The following is a 24102-nucleotide window of genomic DNA, read 5'->3' as shown; positions in this document are numbered from 1 at the left end:
TGCAGCATCCTCTTCTATGCTGTGGCATGCTGGGGAGGAAGCACTAAGAAGAAGGATGCTGGGCGACTAGACAGGCTGGTAAGGAAGGCTGGCTCTGTTGTGGGAGCTGAACTGGAGTGCACTTCAGTATCAGACAGAAGGACCCTGAACAAGCTACTCAACATCCTGGACAATGACTGTCATCCACTCCACAGCACTATCATACAGAAGAAGAGCTTGATCAGCTGGAGACTACACTTCCTGACATGCACAACGGACAGACTGAGGAAGTAATTTGTACCCAGGGCCATACAACTCTACAATGCTTCACTGAAGGGAAAAGGAGAGTTGGACTTCTATGCATAGTACTGTCAGATTAATTCTGTATACTGAGACACCTTACAGGATGTTACTTTATTTGTCCCCCGTGTTGCCAGTCATGTATGAAGGCAAAAGGCATGCATTTATAGCACAAAAGGGGAAATGCATTTCAATTTAAAAAGGCTAATCTGTTCAATCTGTTGTACTATACCTTCATTGAATACGGAAAATTATGGTGGGTAGTTTGCTTCGTCAGAGTTGATTCCACTGTTGCAAAGCCTGCTTGTTGTCGGTTCAATCATTGTTTATATTGATATAGGATGCTGATTAATTTTTTTTTACTAGATCTATGTCATCTAGATCATGGGTAGCCTGGCTCCGCCTTCCTACGTACTTCCGTTCAGTTTTCATTTCACTCCACTACGTAGTCTGGGTCTGCGGTATATTCACAGGTTTTCTCAAGACAAAAATGTGCAGGTCCAATCAGCGAACAGAGGGAGTAGCTGAGAACGATGACGTTGAGGTCGCTAGTTTGAGCATGTCACCTCACAACCAAACGTTTATCGATTGGTTATGGCAGATCTGAGAGGCTCTGGGCAGAGTATCCGCATTCAAGGAAATTCATGCTTGGCAATGGAAAGTGTCCATTAGTGTCCATACAGAGAGTATGGTAGGACCAGGCTACTTCAGCCCAAAGTAAAGAATTTAGGCCTCTGTCCGCCAATACAAAACTAGTAGCCTATTTCTTGTAGTTTATTTTAAAAGTTGGTATACCATGATTATTGTGGGGGTATTTTTGTATTTTCTAATTACTAACTACTTGTATTTTAATGAAATAAATTTTTCACATCCGTATTTTGTATTTTATTTTGTTACATTTTCTACACCAGTATTTGTATTTGTAACAAAATAGTTTTTGATGTATTTGTGTCCACCTCTGAGTATATATCTGCACCTCCACCCTCCTATACACCTTACATGCCTTACATGGCATTTCTGCACAACACTGTGTACTGTTTACACTGTTAACTTCACTGATTAGCCCACTTGCACAACCCCTCCCTCCACCCTTGACTGGACTGTGGCGGATACCTTCTATCAAACTTATCTTTGCATCATATATTTGACCAATGACTGATGCCTGTACCCATATCTAGCTTATCCTTGCACTGCTGCTATAATTCTTATATTACTATGTTATGTTTATCTTATTTGCTAACTTTTTTTGCTGTACATATTATTGTTGGTCGCTAGACTTTAATCTTGCACTGTTGCACTGTTGAACTCATTTGCACTGCCAACTGACACACACCTCATACTGGATCACAGGACCAATCCTCAGTACACTCATGCACATCTTTATCTTAAGTCTTTAGTATCTAGTTTTTTACTGCTCTTTAGTCATGTTGATTTGCTTTGTTTTATCCTGTTTACACTGTAGTGTATGTAGTGTGTGGTGTCTTCAGCTGCTGGGACCTTGAATTTCCCCTTGGGGATCAATAAAGTATCTATCTATCTATCTATCTAAATTACAGTTTTTCCTAAATAACTACTTGAACCGTGGCACAGAGGATGACGAAATGTTTATGGTGCGGTAGGCTATATATTTAAGGACACAACGATCAGAATGCAACTCATAAACATTATGCAATCTGATAAAAATGTCCATGAAAAGCCTGCTTATAGTTTGGCTTCTGTCAACTGCAATGAACTCAGGATATCGTCAGCCTTATCACCCATTGTGTAAATGAGAGAATTCACCTGGCATTCACCTTCTTCATCTATCAAACCTGAAGCCATTCTGAAGCGTTCGAATGTTTTTATCCATGTGGGCCACAAGCTTGGTTGGAAGTCGAACGGTCCCGGTGGTGTGATGGTGAATACTGTACGTTGTCCATATTGCATGCTTTTTGCTAGTCGCTGGTTTGTTAGCTTTTGCCGACTTGCGCTTTGTCTTGCATTAGCCTACAGGTCACCCGTTTTCACTGTCCACACCAAAAAACTTCTCCAACACGTTATCTGTGCCTCTAGACTCCTTGTGTCATGAGTTATGAGCATCTGACACCTTGTATTGCTCCTCTAACTATGCATTTAAGGACACAGCGATCAGGATGCAAGTAGCCTAGATAACTTTCACTATTACTTCTTCCTTGGTAGTCATACATTTGAACCTAAACTATTCAGGTCGCCACCACGTGGCCATACCATGTCATTACACCACCAAGCAAAAACATAACCGCCTCCTGAATCCAGACGGTGATACGGATCACTCCCAAAATTCAATCGTTTCTTCCTTGGGTCATTTCGGATCTTCCCTGAAAATTCATCGAAATCCATCCATTACTTTTTGAGTTATCTTGCTAACAAACAGACAAACATACAAACAAACCCCAATGAAACCATAACCTCCTTGACGGAGTTAGCACTACGTTTAGGCTAGTTGAAGTTACGACTAGCCTACAGCTTTCACTTTTACTTTAAGTAAGTAACTTCATCTTACTTCCGACCTGTAGGATTAATCTACATGTAAGCATCTGTAAACTCAATGTACCATAAAGCTTTGTGGTTTTATATGTTTATTTTGGGATATGGCATGTAGCCTACCTGATCAAATCAGATGGATAGCATGGTGCATGATCCGTTGCCCCCCCCCCCGCCGGGCTGTGTTGTAATCACAGGTATCTCTGGCTGGCATGCTCATAACTGCACAAAATTGGAAGAGTAGGACCATTATTACACCCTCTGAATGCACGCCAAGAAACTCTTCGCTTTCACTTTCACTTTAAGTAACTTCAACTTGAAGACCTTTTTCCGACCTGTAGAGTTAATCTACAGATGGAACTTGCCCTGTTGTTGCCACGGGTTGCAGTCCTTTAACTTTGAACCAGGAGTTATCTGTGTCAGACATCAGCCCATATAGCTGTCAGATGACATTTGGTGGGTGTGTCAGGGTCATATCCTATCAACACTGAGGCATATATATCTAGTGAGCACAGTGAGTCATTTACAGCTTTTTACATAGAATTCCTCAGGTGCGTGGGGGAAACCTGAAAGAAAGAAACACGATCACATGAAACACGAACAAGCTAAGGTCACAGCCTCGTGTAGGACAGGGCAGGATCGACAACAATGGTAAGTATGGTTAAAATCCTCCATTTCTTTCATTATAATAATGCATTTTCTCTGCTATTAGGAAGCCCGATCTGATAGTAGGCTAGGCTACCCTAAGTGGCATTATCTACAATCTTCCCTCAAACAAGTAGCCTAGGCCTAGCCTATTAAGGTCTGAAATGACCAATCGAGTGGATTCGGAGTAGGCTAATTGACAGACTGGCAGGCTATGGCTAAAATAGCAATAGGGCTACAGAAAAAAAAACTATTTCCAAGCAACAAAGGGTAGCCTAGTTCAGATTAGCTGAATTTTGGGCTAAATTTTGCTGTTGGCACTGATGAAGCCTACTTCAATCAATCATGATTTTTCATTTAAGATTGCTTGTAAGAGATGTCGCCGAATCATCATGGCAAATGGTGCGGCTTAAAGGAGATCTCTGTCCAATTTGAACTTAGATTTCAACTCAGTTGATCATGTTCACTCTGTCCATCCAGAATAAAACATGTAAACAACGGTAATGTGTGCCTTTTGGTTTTCCACACCTGCTGGTTTCCATGCTCGCGTTGCTCAGCACAGCTGCAGAAGTTGCCAAACATTCACAATCAAGGTGTTTTAGACAGATGGAAGTCGTATTTCCTATATGCATTATGGACAGACACTCGGACAAAAGACATGTAAAATATACACTATATTGGAAATACAAAGTAAAATCACGCACATCCGTAAAAAAAATTATGTGGGGTGCGCGATCAAAATATTTTTAAATATAAAAAAATATATATACAATTTTTTTTCTTTGTGTGGATCTTTACGTTACCTTTGACATATACACTATATTGCCAAAAGTATTGGGTCACCTGCCTTGACTCCCATATGAACTTCAGTCACATCCTATTCTTAATCCATAGTGTTAAATATGATGTTGGTCCACCCTTTGCGCAGCTATAACAGCTTCAACTCTTCTGGGAAGGCTCTCCACAAGGTTTAGGAGTGTGTTCCTCCAGAAGCGCATGTGTGAGGTCACACACTGATGTTGGACGAGGAGACTGGCTCTCAGTCTGCACTCTAATTGCTCCCAAAGGTGTTCTAATTGGGTTGAGGTCTCTAATTACTCTCAAAGGTGTTCTAATTGGGTTGAGGTCAGGACTCTTTGCAGGCCAGTCAAGTTCATCCACACCAAACTCTGTCATCCATGTCTTTATGGACCTTGCTTTGTGCACTGGTGCACAGTCATGTTGGAGCAGGAAGTGGCCATCCCCAAACTGTTCCTACAAAGTTGGGAGCGTGGAATTGACCAAAATCTCTTGTTTAACGCTGAAGCATTCAGAGTTCCTTTCACTGAAACTAAGGGACCAAGCCCAGCTCAGGGATGTTATTTTTTTGTTGTTACTTATTACTTAAAAAGATTGAATATGTAGGCCAGATGTGTCAAGGTCGTGTGTACGGTCAGAGAAACCTACAGTGAGGAGCACATGTATTTGATACCCTGCTAAAACAGGAATATAAAATCATCATTTGACAATTGATCTTAATGCCTTAACTCAAAAAATTAGTACAAATCAAACCGCCAAGGACACCAATTTTCTTTGTGATTGAAGAATGTATCGTAAATAGATAAATGTTTTCCTTAAATGCTAGGGGAAGGAAGTATTTGACCCCCTATGTAACCCTATGGGAATTTAACACATAGGGTTAACATAGGGGCAGGCAGATTTTTATTTTTAAAGGCCAGCTATTTCATGGATCTAGGATATTATGCATCCCGATAAATTTCCCTTGGCCTTTGAAATTAAAATAGCCCCACATCATCACATACCCTTCACCATAGCTAGAGATTGGCATGGTGCTTTTTCCAGTAGGCCTATTAGCCTGTTTGATTTGCATTGAGCTCAATGAGCATCAAACAGGCTAATAGGCCTACTGGAAAAAGCACCATGCCAATCTCTAGCTATGGTGAAAGGTATGTAATGATGTGGGGCTATCTTAATTCCAACGGCCAAGGGAACTTTATCAGGATGCATAATATCCTGAATCCATAAAATAGCTGGCCTTAAAAAATAAAAATCTGCCCGCCCCTATGTTAACCCTATGTGTTGAATTCCCATAGGGTTACATTGGGGGTCAAATACTTACTTCCCCCTAGCATTTAGGAAGAACATTTATTTATTTACGAAACATTCTTCCATCACAAAGAAAATTGGCGTACTTAGCGGTTTTATTTTTACTCAATTTTTGAATTAAGACATTAAGATCAATTGTCAAATGACGATTTTATATTCCTCTTTTTAGGCAACTTTAGCATGGTATCAAATACATTTTCTCCTCACTGTATATTTCTTTTTGTCTGCAGGCACAGCTGTGTCGAAGAACCTTCAATTATGGAGAGGTCGTATACTCATGCACGTAAGATACACAGAGAGGTTACAAACACACACACACAAACACACACACAGACAGACAGACAGACAGACAGACAGACAGACAGACACACACACACACACACACACGCACACAGACAAAGACAGACACAGACAGACAGATAGACACACACACACACACACACACACAGAGACACACACACATACACACACGGACACACGCACTCACCCATATCCACAGATAACAGCATATTACAACTCTAGCGTTTTTTTTTTTCTTTACAGAAACTGTGCCACATGTCCACGGTTTGTTCTCTGTCAGCAGTGCTTCCAGAGCGGAATACACCAATGTCATCAGTATGAGGTGAGCTGTTCTCTGTGATGATGTCATCAGTATGAGGTGAGCTCTTCTCTGTGATGATGTCATCAGTATGAGGTGAGCTCTTCTCTGTGAGAATATGTTCTCATCATCCATTCATCATCATCATCCATTCAGAATATGAGCAGAGAATGTCTAATAAGGGGAGAAGGACCACTAGCGAAATACTTCCGCATGGTACTGCAACTAGAGGGCGATCGCGAGCAAGTGATGAATGAATGGGTAGCAATGGAGCTGAACCCCCCAGTACCACATTTGTCGTTATATAATTTTTTCTCCTAAAATTGCATTAATGCATGCGATGCAGGATAACTTGACTTGACAATCAGCTGACCAATAAAATTTTCAACATGTGTTGTTATTCCTAAAAACCCTTTCAAAGTGTTCATGTCACGTGACACAAGCGAACCACTTTACGGCCATAGACCTAAAAGAAGGTTCAGCTTCACGACGGTCGTAATCGGTCGCGAGTGTCGCGAGCATCCATGAGCTAAATGCTAGCATGTTACAGGGAAAACGGCCCATCCTATGAAAAGCAGAAAGGACATGAGTGACTTTTTATTTCATTTCCAGTGGAAAACCTATACTCAGGTAGCTACTACGACAATGTACATTAAGAAATGAAGTTGTCAACTGTGAAAAAAACGAGTTCTAGCTGCTTAGCCCCATAGACCACAATTCATTTATCACTTGCTCGGCAACGTCCCTAGCGGAATTTCAACAGATTGCAGGAACAATCCGGTACAATGGAGTTAATAGGAAGTGGACCGGCTCTCCCTAAAGGGGCTCTGATATGAGCCTGATGCACCTTTGCCATGTGATTAAGGGGCGTGGCCTACTTCAATGATGATTTCTGTTTAGGGTGTGGCTAGATTTATTTTTTCATCCAAATCACAGAGCAGGTTCACAGTGTATTTTTCACTTGACCTTGGGTGCCATACAAATTTATGATAATTTATTTACCTCCGCCAAGGAAGTATATGTTTTCATCGGGGACCGGCCGGCGTTTGTCTGTCTGTTTGTTTGTTTGTCTGTCTATCTGTTTGTTAGCAAGATAACTCAAAGAGTAATGGATGGATTTCGATGAGATTTTCAGGGAGGGTCGGGTTAGGGTTAGGGTTAGGGTTAGGGACATGACCCAAAGAAGAAACAATTACATTTTGGGAGTGATCCGTTATTCCGTCGGGATTCCATCGGGATTCCGTCGGCGTTCATGTATTTAGCTTAGTGGTGTAATGGCATGGTATGGCCACGTGGTGGCGATCTGAATGGTTTAGGTTCAAATGTATGACAACCTAGGAAGAACAATGCAGGCGGAGGTAGCTGCGCTCTCTGAGTGCTTTTCTAATTTCACATGTGTTGTCAATTATTAACTTACACATCATGTAGTTGGTACTGTAGGTGCTGAGTGGTTGCTAGCTTTATTTGAACATCCTCATCTGTATCACTTTCACCACAGGCACGATATGCTGATTGCGGAGACTACTGCTACTGTGGAGATGTAACAGCTTGGAGTAATGGATACTGCTGCTCCATACACAGCAATGGGAACTCCGGTAGATGCCAAACCACACATCAAAGACAAGTGGTGAGGCACAAAGCACAAAGCACAGGTCACAGGTCACAGGTCACAGGTCACAAAGCTCAGGTCCCAGGGACATTCTCCCAGAGTCTAACGCTAGCTGCTGGTTGCGTTAGCTGCTGGCTGTAGCTAGCAGCTGTGATTGTTTTGTTTTGTTCATTCCTATCGAAAATACTCGCTGACCTCGAGAAATGGATATCTATTTGAAAACTCGCTGAATTTTTCCTCAAAGAAAACAAATCGGATTGACAAAACACAAACAATTTTAGAAAACATCTTCATCAATTTGATAATACATGTGCAGCATTTGGAAAACATGCTGCAAAATCACACAAAACAAACATTACAGAAACGGCCTGCAAATTCACAAGCATTATTCAGACAACACGATGTAAATGTTTGCTCATCTGGACAAAAGTTAAAAGTTTGTTTATTATCAAATTGGCTTTGAAGTTAAAAAAAGAAAAATGCGTTGTGCCGCTTTAAGAGATGTTCCTCTGATCTGCTTGATCAAACATATTGTGAGCAAGCTAGATCTTAGTATTTGCGTTTCTCAAAATGTCACGATTAATGGTTGATGATTAATTTTATTTTGGAACACTTCCTCTTCTTTTGAACACTTTGTGTTATGTTATTACTTAAAAAGATTGAATATGTAGGCCAGATGTGTCAAGGTCGTGTGTAAGGTCAGACAGAACTTACATTTCTTTTTGTCTGCAGGCACAGCTGTGTCGGAGAAACTTCAATTATGGAGAGGTCATATACTCATGCAGGTCAGATACACGGAGAGGTTACAAACACACACACACACAGACAGCTAGACACACACACACACACACACACACACACACACACACACATGCACACATACACACACACACTTGTGTGAAGCAAGACTTGTCTAACAGCATATTACAACTCTAAGTGTTTTTTTCTCTACAGAAACTGTGCCACAGGTCCACAGTCTGTTCTCTGTCAGCAGTGCTTCCAGAGTGGAGTACACGGATGTCATCAGTATGAGGTGAGCTTTTCTCTGTGGGGACGTCCTGATGCACTGATGATTGCTGTTTAGGGACTTCAGCTTTTACCACTTCAGGCTAAGGTCCTCACTCTCAGTGTGTCATAATACGTTCTTATCATCCATTCAGAATATGAACCTGATGCTCCATAGCCACGTGATTAAGGGGTGTATTTCAATGATGATTCCTGTTTAGGGTGTGGCTAGACTTATTTTTCTTACGAATCACAGAGCAGATTCACATTCATATTTTCACTTGACCTTGAGTGTCACTTGCTGCGTTTACATGAGAGCTTTAATTCCGAATAAAACAAACTTAATTCTGAATAAAACTTAATTCCGCTTTTAAAAAAAAATACCATGTAAGCGCTTATTCCGCATGAAAAATGGTTATTCGGAAATAAACTTAATTCCGAAGTAAGTGGGTGGTTTATTCCGATTTTATTATTTATCAGAATTAATGAATTCCTTGACCACCTTTATTCCGCAAATAATTAATTCGGAATTAAAAAACATCATGTAAACGTGGCCAGTGTCTCTGAGTGGCATTACTAATTTATGATAGTTTCATATCACAATAGTTTCATACCACATGTGTTATCAATTAACAAGTTACACGGTCTGTAGTTGATAGGTGCTGTGTGGCTGCTAGCTTTGTTTGAACATCCTCATCTGTATCACTTTCACCACAGGCACGATATGCTGATTGCGGAGACTACTGTGACTGTGGAGATGTGACAGCTTGGAGTAATGGACACAGCTGCTCCATACACAGCAATGGGAACTCCGGTAGATGCCAAACCACACGTCAAAGACAAGTGGTGAGGCACAAAGCACAAAGGACAAAGCACAGGTCACAGGTCACAGGTCACAGGTCACAAAGCTCAGGTCCCAGGGACATTCTCCCAGAGTCTAACGCTATAGCGCTATAACGCTATACTACAATCTGGGGGCATGTCCGTGAGGTCCCATGTACAGGACATTCTCCCAGAGTCTAACGCTATAGCGCTATAACGCTATACTACAATCTGGGGGCATGTCCGTGAGGTCCCATGTACAGGACATTCTCCCAGAGTCTAACGCTATAGCGCTATAACGCTATACTACAATCTGGGGGCATGTCCTCGAGGTCCCATGTACAGTACATTCTCCCAGAGTCTAACGCTATAGCGCTATAACGCTATACTACAATCTGGGGGCATGTCCGTGAGGTCCCATGTACAGGACATTCTCCCAGAGTCTAACGCTATAGCGCTATAACGCTATACTACAATCTGGGGGCATGTTCGTGAGGTCCCATGTACAGGACATTCTCCCAGAGTCTAACGCTATAGCGCTATAACGCTATACTACAATCTGGGGGCATGTCCGTGAGGTCCCATGTACAGGACATTCTCCCAGAGTCTAACGCTATAGCGCTATAACGCTATACTACAATCTGGGGGCATGTCCGTGAGGTCCCATGTACAGGACATTCTCCCAGAGTCTAACGCTATAGCGCTATAACGCTATACTACAATCTGGGGGCATGTCCGTGAGGTCCCATGTACCTTCTCTCAGAGTGTAACGGGGTCATCCCTATGTTCCCTAGGTTCTATGTTCCCCGGTTTTCCCCAAAAGGGTCCTATGTTCCCCGGTCGCAATACATACCGGGGAACATAGGACCCTTTTTTGGAAAAGCGGGGAACAGAACCCTTTCTAAAATGTAAGAAAAAAAGGGTCCTATGTTCCCCAGTCCCATACAAAGTGGGGAACATAGGACCTGAGGAACATAGGACCTGGGGAACATAGGTACGCTCCCGAGTGTAACGCTATAGATGCTGGCTGTAGCAACTGTGATTGTCTTGTATTGTTTTTTCCTACCGACAATACTTGCTGACCTCGAGAAATGGAGATCTATGTGAAAACTCGCTGAATTTTGCCTTAAATAAAACACATGCAGATTGACAAAACTCAAACAATTCTAGAAAACATCTTCATCAATTTGATAATATATGCGCAGCATTTGGAAAACATGCTGCAAAATCACACAAAACAAACATTACAGAAACGGCCTGCAAATTCCCAAGCAACATTCAGAAAAAACAATGTAAATGTTTCCGAAGGATACTTAAAAGTGACGAACTCATCTGGACACGCTTGGTGTCAATGAATTAGAGTGATATGTTTAGCTCAAATGAGCTTAAATGTAAGTGAATCATGCCATCAAGATATTAAAACCAACACAGGTACCATTTAGCTCATAGGCGCCAACTAGTCTGTTGTTAGTATACTGTACTCTCCAAGATATTTACTTTTTGCCCATTCCAAGATATTGTAGCCTTCCGATAATTACTCTGTTGTTGCCTTTTGCAACCTGTAGGTGGCAGTGTAGGATAAAGTGCTGTTACTAGTACTACCTAGATCCTTAAGGTGGAGCAAGATACGTCGTCGTAGTTCATGTCTATGGGCGCAAAACGGGGATCACTTCCTCTGCATAAAGGGGGTGTGTCATGCGTGTCATGTCCATAGACTTCAATGGAACACCTCTGCATAAAGGGGGATTTTGCCCCCCCTCCCTCTTGCGATTCGGGTTCCAGGAAGTGGCTTCTCATGAAGTATCTTGCTCCGCCCTTAATGATATTTGGTACTACTACTTAAAGGAGAATTCCGGTGTGAAATTGAGCTTAACTGTACCGAAACATGTTAAGGTGTACTCACACGTGTTTTAGACACACTTTCACTCACCCCCAGCATTCTGAACTCCTCCGTTTTCAGCCTAGCTTACAGTAGGCTTGAAGCTATTAGATTGGGCATTACGTAGCCTATGCAGCTAAATCGCTATTTTTAAACCATTAAAAAGGTCCCAAGTAACTCCACACTGCATTGGTACTGTAGACTTCTGAGGGTCCTGACATTTAAAACGAGATACTGAGAACTTTGGAAATGCACAGGAAGTTTATTTAAAAAAGACTGTTTACAAGCAGTGCCTTCATAGAATCTCTCCGCTGGGCGCCATCTTGGAATCAAGTCGCGATAAGCCGACTGACGAGCACGAACGAACAGGAAGGACAGGGGAACATATTGCTAAAGTAATTCCATAGGAAATATATAGTTATACTGTCTACATGAGCATGATGAGTAACAAAGCTCAAAATGTTTGCAATATGTCCCCCTGTCTTTCCTGTTCGTTTGTGCTCGTCAGTCGACTTATCGCGACTTCACCACAAGATGGCGCCCAGCGGAGAGATTCTATGAAGGTACTGCTTGAATAAACAGTCTTTTTTAATAAACTTCCTGTGCACTTCCAAAGTTCTAAGTATCTCGTTTTAAATGTCAGGACCCTCAGAAGTCAACCAATGCAGTGTGGAGTTACTTGGAACCTTTTTAATGGTTTAAAAATAGCGATTTAGCTGCATAGGCTACGTAATGCCCAATCTAATAGCTTCAAGCCTACTGTAAGCTAGGCTGAAAACGGAGGAGTTCGGAATGCTGGGGGTGAGTGAAAGTGCGTCTAAAACACGTGTGAGTACACCTTAACATGTTTCGGTACAGTTAAGCTCAATTTCACACCGGAATTCTCCTTTAAAGTAACACTATATGCAGGTTTAAGTATTTTTGTATATTTACTGTACAGCTCCCTCTAGAGTGGCAATATATTTGTATTTTGCACTGCTATTGTAAACTTTCTCGCGATGTATCCCCCCTGTATACAATATGATTATGTTGTGGAGGTGAATGATTAACAACAGGCAACAACTACTATCTCTAAAGAGCTGACAAGGTAGCCTGGCACAGCCTTCCGTATCTTCCCTGCCTTCGGCTGGGTGACCCAAAGCATGAGGAACTTCAATGGTAACCTTAGAAAGATGCTTTATATTCCTTGTATAGTGTAACTGTATGGCCAGACATGAATTAACCCAGCAATTAGGTAATACGCTTGTCCCATCCATTTTGCTCTGTCTATCTGGCCTTTGTAGGCTACTCTCTTTGTCGGTATCTTCATTCAGGTTTCCAAGCAAAACTTTATGTAAATGTGTCAATAAATATAGTAGTATTACTGAAGCTGGTCAATAGTAAGTTAGCATTAAAGGAGAATTCCGGTGTGAAATTGACCTTAACTGTACTGAAAAATGTTGTCGAGTACTTACATGTGTCCAATAGCCACCTTCACTCACCCCCTAGCATTCCGAATTACACCGTTTTCAGCTGAGCTTGCAGGAGGTTTGCAGCTACCTCTTGGGCATAACGTACCCTATGCAGCTAAATCACTATTTTTAAACCATTAAAACGGTTCCAAGTAACTCCACACTGCATTGGTAGACTTCTGAGGGTCCTGACATTTAGAACGAGATACTGAGAACTTTGGAAATGCACAGGAAGTTTATTTAAAAAGACTGTTTACAAGCAGTACCTTCATAGAATCTCTCCGCTGGGCTCCATCTTGTGGTGAAGTCGCGATAAGCCGACTGACGAGCACGAACGAAGAGTAAGGACAGGGGAACATAGAGGCTTTTCATGCATTAGGATAATTTCTCATTCAGTTACTGAGTGGAGCAACTGTTCTCAGAAATTGACTGGCCACTGCGTGTAAACAGCTTGTTAGAGTTAATAAAAGAACCAAGGTTCTAAGGGTCACATGTTCAGGTGTCAATGAGGAGTTTATGTTTTCTGTTCTGTCTGTCATTTTCAGGGCTGTGCATCCAAGGCTAGCAGCTCGTCTAGCAGTTCGGCTAGCAGTTCGGCTAGCAGTTCAGCTAGCAGTACATCTAGCAGAGAGTCTTCACCTACCCCTGTGCGCACTACCACAGCAAGGTCCTCTACTAGCTCTGCATCCGAGGCTAGCAGAAAGTCCACTAGCTCTGCCCCTGTGCTTACTAACACAGCAACGTCCTCCAAGGTTAGCGCAGAGTCTACTTCACCTGCCCCTGTGCTTACTAACACAGCAACGTCCTCCGAGGCTAGCGTAAAGTCTACTAGCTCTGCCCCTGTGCTCACTACCACAGCAACGTCCTCCGAGGCTAGCGCAAAGTCTACTTCACCTGCCCCTGTGCTCACTAACACAGCAACGTCTCTTGGCGCCTCTTACTTGGAGACCCCCAGCACAAGCCTCTGGAACCAGGAGGAGGTGAGTGGGGAACATTAGGGAGGAGGGGAGTGGTGCTTTGGGAAGGAGGTGAGGGCGGAACATTAGGGAGGAGGTGAGAGGTACTCTGGGGAGGAGGAGAGATGTTCAGGGGAGGAGGTGAGTGGGGAACATTAGGGAGGAGGTGAGAGGTGTTCAGGGGACTCCTAAGGGTTTGTGCCTGAGAGGAGTGAATGACTTCTGCGTCTGGTCAGTGCAGCCTCTCTGGCTTGTCCAATGTATACACTACACTGATCAATCTAATTATTACATACTGTATACACTACACTGATCAATCTAATTATTACATACTGTATACACTACACTGATCAATCTAATTATTGCATACTGTATACACTACACTGATCAATCTAATTATAACATACTGTATACACTACACTGATCAATCTAATTATTACATACTGTATACACTACACACTGATCAATCTAATTATTACATACTGTATACACTACACACTGATCAATCTAATTATTACAATAATTGTGTGCAAAGAGCATAGTATTATATCACATTATATCACATTGAAAATGATATAAGTGTCCAAGAGTAGTGGGAGGATTTGTGTTTGTTTTGAGATTGCCTATTCATCTCTGTGTTATGCATATTGCCCCATAAGATATGAATGTGTATCACTCTCATACACACTGTCATCTCTACAGGACTCCAGGACACCATTTAAAGGAGGTGAGCTACAGTATATCACTTTAAATCATCATCATAATATAGTTCTATATATACAGTCTATGGGTTAAATATATTTGCACTGACACCTGTCTCTGCTTTCAGTAAGATGACACTTGAAGCTACACACTCACACACTCAGCCACACACCCACCCTCTCTCTTACCCTCTTCCTCTCACTCACTCTCTCTCATTTTTTCTCTCTCTCCCTCTCTCTTACTCACTCACATCTGTGGAGTTCACACTGTGGCATAGGTAGCTGAATTGTACACTAACTGTCAGGCATCATTTGGCAGTTTACCAGTGACTAGAATGTCCTCTTGGTTGGTCCAGTCATCCTGCAGGAAGTTGTTGTACATGTCTGCTGAAGATACATGAGCTCCGTTGTGTTTCCCTTAGTGGAAGAAATCAGAACCACTTGGCTGACTCCTTTGGCTGACAAAAGCATTTTTACGTTTTTTTCTCAGTCGCTTCGGTGCATTTATTGGGTCAAAACAGTTATTGATTTTTTTCCAAACATTAAGCGCAAAGTGCAATGTTTTTACTACTGTTTGACTATTTGTACTGCAATTTCTTGACAGACACTGTTACAGTATATTGTGAGAAAACAAAGTCTATAACAGGATTTTGAAAAAGAAAAAGTATAAATGTGTATAGTAAAACATAGGAAGAAACACTACTTAAGACAGCTAGTTAAACTCTTTGATATGTAATGACTTAAGCAATACAATATTTTTACAAAAGGCTAAAATAAGCACTTTGGAGAATTTCAAAACTGATCTGAGAAATGCACCACTGTGTCAAAATGATAATGTTATAAGGTCCAATGCATGAAATTGAATTGTCAATCCTCAAGAAATATGAGCTATTTTAAAGCAGTTTCTAAAAAACGTTTCATCTTCCTAAGTGGGAGAAAACAGAACCAGCTTGCCTTTGGCAAGGATGTCCCTATTGACTGACAGACTGCTAAGAGGAACATTTTGATTGTTTGTCCAAATCTACTTTTTGAGCCTGTCAGATTCCTGTGGGTTGCATATGCTTTTAAGCAAAGCTTCAGCTTGTTGTGCCTGTCTAACATGTATGTATGTCTGTGTGTGTGTGTGTGTGTGTGTGTGTGTGTGTGTGTGTGTGTGTGTGTGTGTGTGTGTGTGTGTGTGTGTGTGTGTGTGTGTGTGTGTGTGTGTGTGTGTGTGCGCACACGCGTGCCTGTCTAACATGTAGTTGTGTGTTTGTGTGTGTCTGTGTGACTCCAGGAACTGTTTCCATGCAGGCCCCGGTGTGCCTGATAGATAACGGGTCTGATGGGCGCATGAGTGTCCAGCAGGAGGCGCTAAAGATCCTGGAGCAGATCCAGCAGCCGGTGGTGGTGGTGGCTGTGGTGGGGCTCTACCGGACGGGCAAATCCTACCTTGTGAACCGGCTGGTCGGCAAACACACAGGTTTGAACTCTAGCAGTTTTTGTAGTGCATGAAAATGCACTGTTTTGTAATCCAAAGTCTTCTTCTTCTTCTTCTTCTTCTTCCTCTTTCTTACCAAAATGTCTGCATCTAATCCAGCTTCAGCTGTTCACCGCAATTTTGAGGAAATTACCAGTGCATGAAAATGCAAAACACATATTAACATAAAATGCCAAACAAACTTTGAGATTTGAGATTGAAGGCTAATTCCTCTCACATATTTGGCACTCAGTTACACCTACACACATTAAACATACATATACGCTGACAATATCTATGACGTTAAAGATATGCCTTATTTTAATTTTTTCGTTAACCTGGTAACTGTAGTCCTTACCTGTTTGCATCCTCTGAGATTCTTGATACACCTTGATCCTGTCATGGTAATTGTTACCCTGGTAACTGTAACCCTTACCAGTTTGCATCCTCTGAGACTCTTGATACACCTGGATCCTGTCATGGTAATTGTTACCCTGGTAACTGTAACCCCCTCAGGCTTTGCTCTGGGCGGCACCATCGAGTCCAAGACCAAAGGCATCTGGATGTGGTGTGTGCCTCACCCCTCTAAACCAGGTGGGTATACACAGCTACACACACATACAGTACACACTGCACTGACACATATACATTCACACACACACACACACACAGGCCCCGTACACACGTAGCAGGGTATCTGCTGAAACGAAGATATTTGTCTACGTTTGGACCTGTCATCCACATGACAACGCATATACTGTAAACAAATCTTTAAAAAAAACTCCGGGCAAAGTGACGATCTGCAAATTCTCCATTTATAAATTAACGTGTAGCCAGAGATAACCGGAGACCTGCGGTTTCGAACGTCAGAATATGCGCCAAAACAACAACAAATCTGCTCTGACGTCAAACGTGCGACCTTTGATCACTGCAGAAGCATGGATCTGAGTGCCTTGAAAACGGAGATGTTCGGTTATGTGTGGAAGGTTTTTTTTTCCATAAACGAGGTAATGTGGATAAAATTATTTTATAAACGGAGGGGGGGAAATATTCGGTTTTAAAAATACCCGGCTACGTGTGTACATAGCCACAGTGCCACACTGCACAGTCGCATACACATTCACACACACACACACACACACACACACACACACAGTGCCACACTACACAGTCGCATACACATTCACACACACACACACACACACACACACACACAGTGCCACACTGCACAGTCGCATGCACATTCACACACACACACACACACAGTGCCACACTGCACAGGCACATACACATTCCCACACACACACACAGTGTGTGAAATGTGTGTGAATGCACAGTATGTGTGCTGGTGTGTTTATGCGCTTACAGACACTCATTTTCTCTTGTTCTTTGATCAGGACACACCCTGGTGCTGCTGGACACAGAGGGGCTTGGAGACGTGCAGAAGGTGAGGCCAGTATGGGGCCGTCTGTGTGTGTGTGTGTGTGTGTGTGTGTGTACTTAAACAGGTGCACAGTAGTCCCTTGAACCAGGTCAGACTTTGGCTAATAGACATAATGTCTGTGGTTGCCAGGGCGACGAGAAGCACGACACGTGGATCTTCTGTCTGGCTGTTCTACTCAGCAGCACTCTGGTCTACAACAGCATGGGCACCATCGACAACACTGCCCTGGAGAAACTGCAGTATCCTTTCACACACACACACACACATACACACACACACACACACACACACACACATACACACAAACACAAACGCAAATTCAATCCCTCACTCTGAATTAAAATAGAAAATGTAACACTATTATGTTAAAATAGGGTCGCTGGAAAACAATGAGGTACATGCGTCCTGAACAGCTCCCCCTACAGGTTTGTGACAGAACTGACGGAGCACATCAGAGTGAAGTCCAGCGAGCACAACAGGAACACGGAGCTGATGCGTGTCTTCCCCTCCTTTGTGTGGACGGTCAGAGACTTCACTCTGGAGCTGGAGAAGGATGGCAAACCCATCACTGCTGATCAGTACCTGGAGCATGCCCTGAAGATCAAACCAGGTCAGAGAAACATACACACAAACACACACACACACACACACACACACACACTCACATGCACAAGCACACACATGCACAAGCACATGTACTGTACATAGTCAGCCAAAGCATCCAATCAGTCACATGCACACACACACACACACACACACACACACAAACAGACACACACAGTCAGACACCCATAACGCCCTGTAGCTGAAACCAGATGAGACCTTCAAACCCATAGTCACACACACTGCACTGTCCCTGTCTCCTTATTCTCAATAAGACTAATAAGAGTTCTCTTGTGTCTGTAGTTGACGCTAGCCCCCCTCCTCCTTATTCTCAATAAGACTTGTTCTGTTGTGTCTGTAGTTGACACTAGGTCCCCTCCTCCTTATTCTCCATAAGACTTGTTCTGTTGTGTGTGTAGTTGACGCTAGCTCCCCTCCTCCTTATTCTCAATAAGACTTGTTCTGTTGTGTCTGTAGTTGACACTAGGTCCCCTCCTCCTTATTCTCCATAAGACTTGTTCTGTTGTGTGTGTAGTTGACGCTAGCTCCCCTCCTCCTTATTCTCAATAAGACTTGTTCTGTTGTGTCTGTAGTTGACGCTAGATCCCCTCCTCCTTATTCACAATAAGACTTGTTCTGTTGTGTGTGTAGTTGACGCTAGATCCCCTCCAGGAGTTGAAAAGCACAACAAGGTTCGTCAGAACCTGAGGGACTTCTTCGCCGAGCGACGCTGCTTCGTGATGGAGCGTCCAGCCAATAGCAGAGCAATGAAGCGCATGGAGGAGCTGACGGATGCGGACCTGGACCCCAGCTTCGTGCAGCAGGTCCAGGACTTCTGCAGCTACGTCCACTACAGCGCCCAGGTCAAGACCATGAGAGGAGGCCGGGGGCTGACCGGCAGGAGTGAGTAACACCGGTCACTACTGATGACCATCAGATAGTCCAGCAGCCTGATGACCAGCAGATAGTCCAGCATATAGTCCAGTAGCCTGACCAGCAGATAGTCCAGCAGCCTGATAACCAGCAGATAGTCCAGCATCCTGATAACCAGCAGATAGTCCAGCAGCCTGATGACCAGCAGATAGTCCAATGCAGAATTGGAGGTCCTCTTTGTTTCACAGGGGTTAATTGAGACAGAGCTGAGAGCCAAAGGAATTGACAGTACAAATGCTCTGCTTTTAGCAGAGAACCAGTAGTCAGAAGAGATGCTAATCTGAGCACCAGTGGTCAGTAAAGATGCTGATCTGAAAACCAGTTGTCAGGAGATATGCTGATCTGAAAACCAGTGGTCAGGAAAGATGCTGGTCTGAACAGAGAACCAGTAGTCACTAGTCAGTAATGTTTGTCTGCTTTTAGCAGAGGACCAATAGGCAGTAGTCCCCTTGGCCTTTGGGCATGTGTGCTAGTATTAGCTGGTATAATGGGCATGTGTGCTAGCATTAGCTGGTATAATGGGCATGAGTGCTAGCATTAGTTGGTATATAATGGGCATGTGTGCTAGCATTAGCTGGTATTGGGCATGAGTGCTAGCATTAGCTGATATGTATTGGGCATGAGTGCTAGCATTAGCTGGTATATAATGGGCATCTGTGTCGCTCTGCAGTGCTGGGCAGCCTGGCAGAGACGTACGTGGAGGCGATCTGCAGTGGGAAAGTGATCTGTCTGGAGAGCGATTGGGAGTCGCTGGCGCTGATCCATAACGGCCGGGCCGTGACCGAGACGTTGGAGTTCTACCAGGCAGGGATGGAGCGCAGAATGAAGTTCCCAACTGACACTCACGAGGCGCTGTCTACAATCCACACTGCTGCAACCAAACGGGCAGTCAGCATCTCAAACACATCCTTCAGTGGCGTGGAGCAGAAACATCAGCTACAGTTTATGGTACCAGCAGTTTCAGCCATCCACATCTCACTCACATTCAAACAGAGCGCCAGTTGGAGAATTAACCTCTGGCAGGCTTCAGTCACAGAAAAGTCTTGTAGTCTTTACATTTTGTGTAGTTCCTGAACATATGTTAAAGTGTCAAAAAATGGGGGTAGAGGAGTACTTCCTGGACTCAAAACTTTGCTGAAGTCTGAGGTGGTCTTTGGATGGGATACTGAATGCCAACAAACAAAGGAACTCCAAGGCAGTCTCGGTTGAAAAAGTTAAAAAGCCTTTATTGTTACGGCTTGGTCATATTAACCTTCTAAAAACTCAGACGCGTTTCGGCTACATGCCTTCTTCCGGGAGTTAAAGGAATCCTAGGATTTCGCCTGCATGCAGCAAGCTGTTTCAGCGGCTGCACCTCGGTGCTCGGGCCCTAATGACACCTCCCAGGCCCTGTAATTTCATAACCACTTGGTCTTAATGGGACATAACCAGAGTGTACTGTATAAGTGTCTCTGGTTATGTCCCATTAATACCAAGTGGTTATGAAATGACGGAGCCTGGGAAGTGTCATTAGGCTACGTGTGCACAACTTGGGTAACAGGCTGGTGGGCTGCGCTGGACTGTAACGTTCTGACGCCATCGACTGCCAAATTCAGAGGATGGTCCTATCGACCACGGCCTCTCCGTGAGCTTGCTACTGCAGAGTAGAGTGTGCAGGCTTCTGCTGCTAGAAGTGCATAGTGCAGAGTAGAGTGTGCAGGCTTCTGCTGCTAGAAGTGCATAGTGCAGAGTAGAGTGTGCAGGCTTCTGCTGCTAGAAGTGCATAGTGCAGAGTAGAGTGTGCAGGCTTCTGCTGCTAGAAGTGCATAGTGCAGGGGTGTCAAGCATAAGGCCCGGGGGCCAGATCAGATCAGGCCCGCCAGCAGGTTTCTTTTGGCCCGACAGACGTTTTGAGTAGGAAGGGAAAATTAGGAAAACAGATGGTCTTCAACAATGTCTAATTAGCAAAATATCTACTAAACCTAGCACTACAAACCATCCTCAGGAGGTAAGAGGAAGGGAGTAAGTTATTTCAAGAGAGAAAGAGCGGTATAAGACAGTAGTACATGATTTGTACTTGTTTGCTCATAAGTGGCCTGGTCTAGTAAAAGAGTGTCATCAAGCAACACTCATACCCATGCAGAAAAGTGATGATGACCTTGATAATTCCGAAAAAGTGTTTGGACAAAAAAGGTTGTCCAGAATCTGCGGGAATTGGTTGATGTCGCGTTAATTGTTGGAACATTGCAAATTCCTGGATGGAATGATTGATACCTATTATTGACATGCATCTTTTTTGTTTGTTTGTTTGTTTGTCCCTTTTTGTGGGTGGGAAAGTTATTTACAACGGTCAAACAAACACCGAAAGCAAATAAACATATATTCAGTGTGGATCTTAAAGATATCTAAATGATAGGAATCTTTCTAGGTGTTTCGAATTCCATGGAACATTGTTGTCTGTCTCCACAGAGCAGCATGGACAAAGAGTATGTGGCGTCCTGTAAGAACGTTGAAGTGTCTCGGAGCGAGTTTCGGTCGGTCACCCCTCGCACTTTTGCCTCTCTGGAGGGGGACCTGATGGACGGCTCATTCATGAGATCTGGGGGCCACAGAGAATTCCGTCACACCCTTGACAGAGGAGCTCATCTCTACAGATCAGAGACACACAAGGGAGTTATGGTGAGCACAGACTCTCCTCCCTGAACACGACATGTCTGACGACACTGTATCCTAATGTGAGCTTTCACTGCAGTACATAACCTCAGGCCCAGTTTTGAGCCTCATTCACGTTCACTCACCACCTCTTCGTAAGCAACATTTATGACATGGCCCACCACTATTTAAATAAAATGTATTATTGTGTGTTGCCAGGGTGAGGAGGTTCTGACCGAGTATCTGGAAGAGAAGAACGCAGTTGGGATGAGCATCCGTACTGCAGACCGCTCTCTAACTGAAGCTCAAAAGAGGATGGAAGGTAAGAGGAGCTATTTAGACTAGATTTTAACCACTGATGGGCTGTGTGCAGTGGTGTGCAATGAAGCATATTCTTTTGATAAAAATCGCAAATAGTGAATTTATATCACAATATATTTCAAATATATTTCAGAATATGTTCTTCTAAGCTGTCTGAAAGACAAGTCATATTTTAATATATTTCTTTCATGTATGGGTGTCAGTATTGAGGTCAGTAGGCTACAATGTTTAATCCAGTGTTTTCATGTTCATAATACTGCATTTCATGATCTATGAAGAATAGGAATTTACGCACTGTATGTGAACCACAAGTTTAATACATAGTGCCAAAAGACATACAGTTGCTGATTTGACTGTCACAATGTCATGACCTACATAAGTAATCTGAAAGATGTGTATACTGCATTATAGGCCAGTCAATCTAGCGTTTGACCCATAACTAATTGCAATAGTAATCATTCAAAGTTTTTTGTGATCCCTAGGTATATCTAATTAACATATAAAAAATCTACCCATTTATATTTAGTGGAACATACTTTTTTTCAAGGTCAAAGGTAGCAAATATAGTAGTTCAAAATAATTGCTGCATTTTGCTTCTATATTGGATACCAAAAGCCTATGCAAAGGGAATATTAGATATTACTTCATATCACCTCAGAAATGAGGAAATCAAGTCAAGTCAAAATCAATGCGTTTCAATGGAAGTACATTATAGAACAAATGATTGTCAATGATATGGTATGATGGAAGTATCTCAGTGCATGCCAACTCACTTGATATGTTTATGTCTAAAGGTCAATATCTTCTTTATGTGACTTGGCATGCATTGAGATACTTTCATCATACCATATCATTGACAATCATTTGTTCTATAATGTACTTCCATTGAAACGCATTGATTTTGACTTGACTTGATTTCCTCATTTCTGAGGTGAAATGAAGTAATATCTAATATTCCCTTTGCATCTATGCCTATAGGCTTTTGGTATCCAATATAGAAGCAAAATGCAGCAATTATTTTGAAGCTGACTGTACCTATTGTTCAGATTTAGTTTTCTAGAAATATATGCAAATTATTGCATATTTAGGTAAAACTGGTCTCATTTGCATATCTAAACATCACATTTCAGAAAACTTGCAATACAAAAAATATTTGCCTTAATGTGAGTAAACAACTGTGACATTTTCAATTTGATATCTATAGTTTAAAATTTTACCCATTTCACCTGTAGTAAATCCCAATGGCAAAATGCATTGGAAATTGCTACCTTTGACCTTGAATAAAAGCATGTTCCACTAAATATAAATGGGTAGATTTTTAATATGTGATGCAGGAGGGTTTAAGGATCAATAAAAAGTATGAACCATTACTATTGCAATTAGTTACAGGTTTGGCCCTTTTTTGAGCTAGATTGACTGGCCTATTAGGCAATACTGAAATGTGGCAGTAAGGCAGTGCCATGCAGCTTTTTTTCATGTGCAAAATACTATTAAAGGGACACTTAATTAGCATTAAGCTTTGTATCTTTAGAAAACCAGTCATGTTTTTGAATGGTTGTGCATCATTCCCTCAATTTGCCTTGAGCATGACCATTCAAAAACATGACTGGTTTTCTAAAGATACAAAGCTTATTAGTAATCGGTGAAGTGTCCCTTTAACCTGCATGTGAACTGTGAGGAATTTCTCCAAAATTGCAGTTTTCACTCAAAACACGCGAACCCAGATCCAGCAGCAGCCCCTCCATGTGCTGAGGAGCAGCCATGAGGACCACATGCGTCAGCTGGAGTCGGAGATGGAGCGGGTCCTGGGAGCGACACGGAAGCCCTTTCAGTTTAGCCGTTTCAAATGAGTTCTCATGGAATGCTGATAGCTAAACTGAAGGTAGTAGCCGTTTCAAATGAGTTCTCATGGAATGCTGATAGCTAAACTGAAGGTAGTAGCCGTTTCAAATGAGTTTTCATGGAATGCTGATTAAATGGATATGAGGTATATTGGTGCATATCAGATATCATGATAGATAGATAGATAGATAGATAGATACTTTATTGATCCCCAAGGGGAAATTCAATTCAATACATATCATATGTATTTGTGAGGTATAATTGGGGCAGCCGTGGTTTACTAGTTAGGGCTTCGGGCTTGTAACCTGAGGGTTGC

The 24102-nt window shown here is 42.6% G+C and overlaps 1 protein-coding gene across 1 annotated transcript; it reads left to right on the top strand.

The window, feature by feature from the left end:
* The first annotated feature begins 15825 nt into the window (after positions 1–15825).
* On the top strand, positions 15826–23900 carry LOC134067255 (guanylate-binding protein 1-like). Its single transcript, XM_062522417.1, has 10 exons — positions 15826–16015; positions 16529–16606; positions 17410–17459; positions 17586–17695; positions 17882–18066; positions 18711–18962; positions 19663–19940; positions 21441–21650; positions 21843–21945; positions 23643–23900. Exons 1-10 carry the CDS (start codon positions 15841–15843, stop codon positions 23792–23794), a joined length of 1593 nt encoding a protein of 530 aa, XP_062378401.1. The 5' UTR covers positions 15826–15840; the 3' UTR covers positions 23795–23900.
* The last annotated feature ends 202 nt before the right edge of the window (positions 23901–24102 follow it).

The sequence above is a fragment of the Sardina pilchardus genome, chromosome 20 (assembly GCF_963854185.1).
Source record: "Sardina pilchardus chromosome 20, fSarPil1.1, whole genome shotgun sequence".
In the NCBI taxonomy this organism is placed as follows: Eukaryota; Metazoa; Chordata; class Actinopteri; order Clupeiformes; family Clupeidae; genus Sardina; species Sardina pilchardus.
The sequence above is the reverse complement of the archived record's forward strand: the minus strand, read 5'-3'. Positions and strand labels throughout refer to the sequence as shown.

Coding starts and splice junctions, on each gene's coding strand:
- LOC134067255 (XM_062522417.1), top strand. CDS start 15,841: ATGCAGGCCCCGGTGTGCCTGATAGATAACGGGTCTGATGGGCGCATG. Junction 19,941..21,440: donor AACATCAGCTACAGTTTATG/GTACCAGCAGTT, acceptor CTGTCTCCACAG/AGCAGCATGGACAAAGAGTA. Junction 21,946..23,642: donor AGCTCAAAAGAGGATGGAAG/GTAAGAGGAGCT, acceptor CCAAAATTGCAG/TTTTCACTCAAAACACGCGA.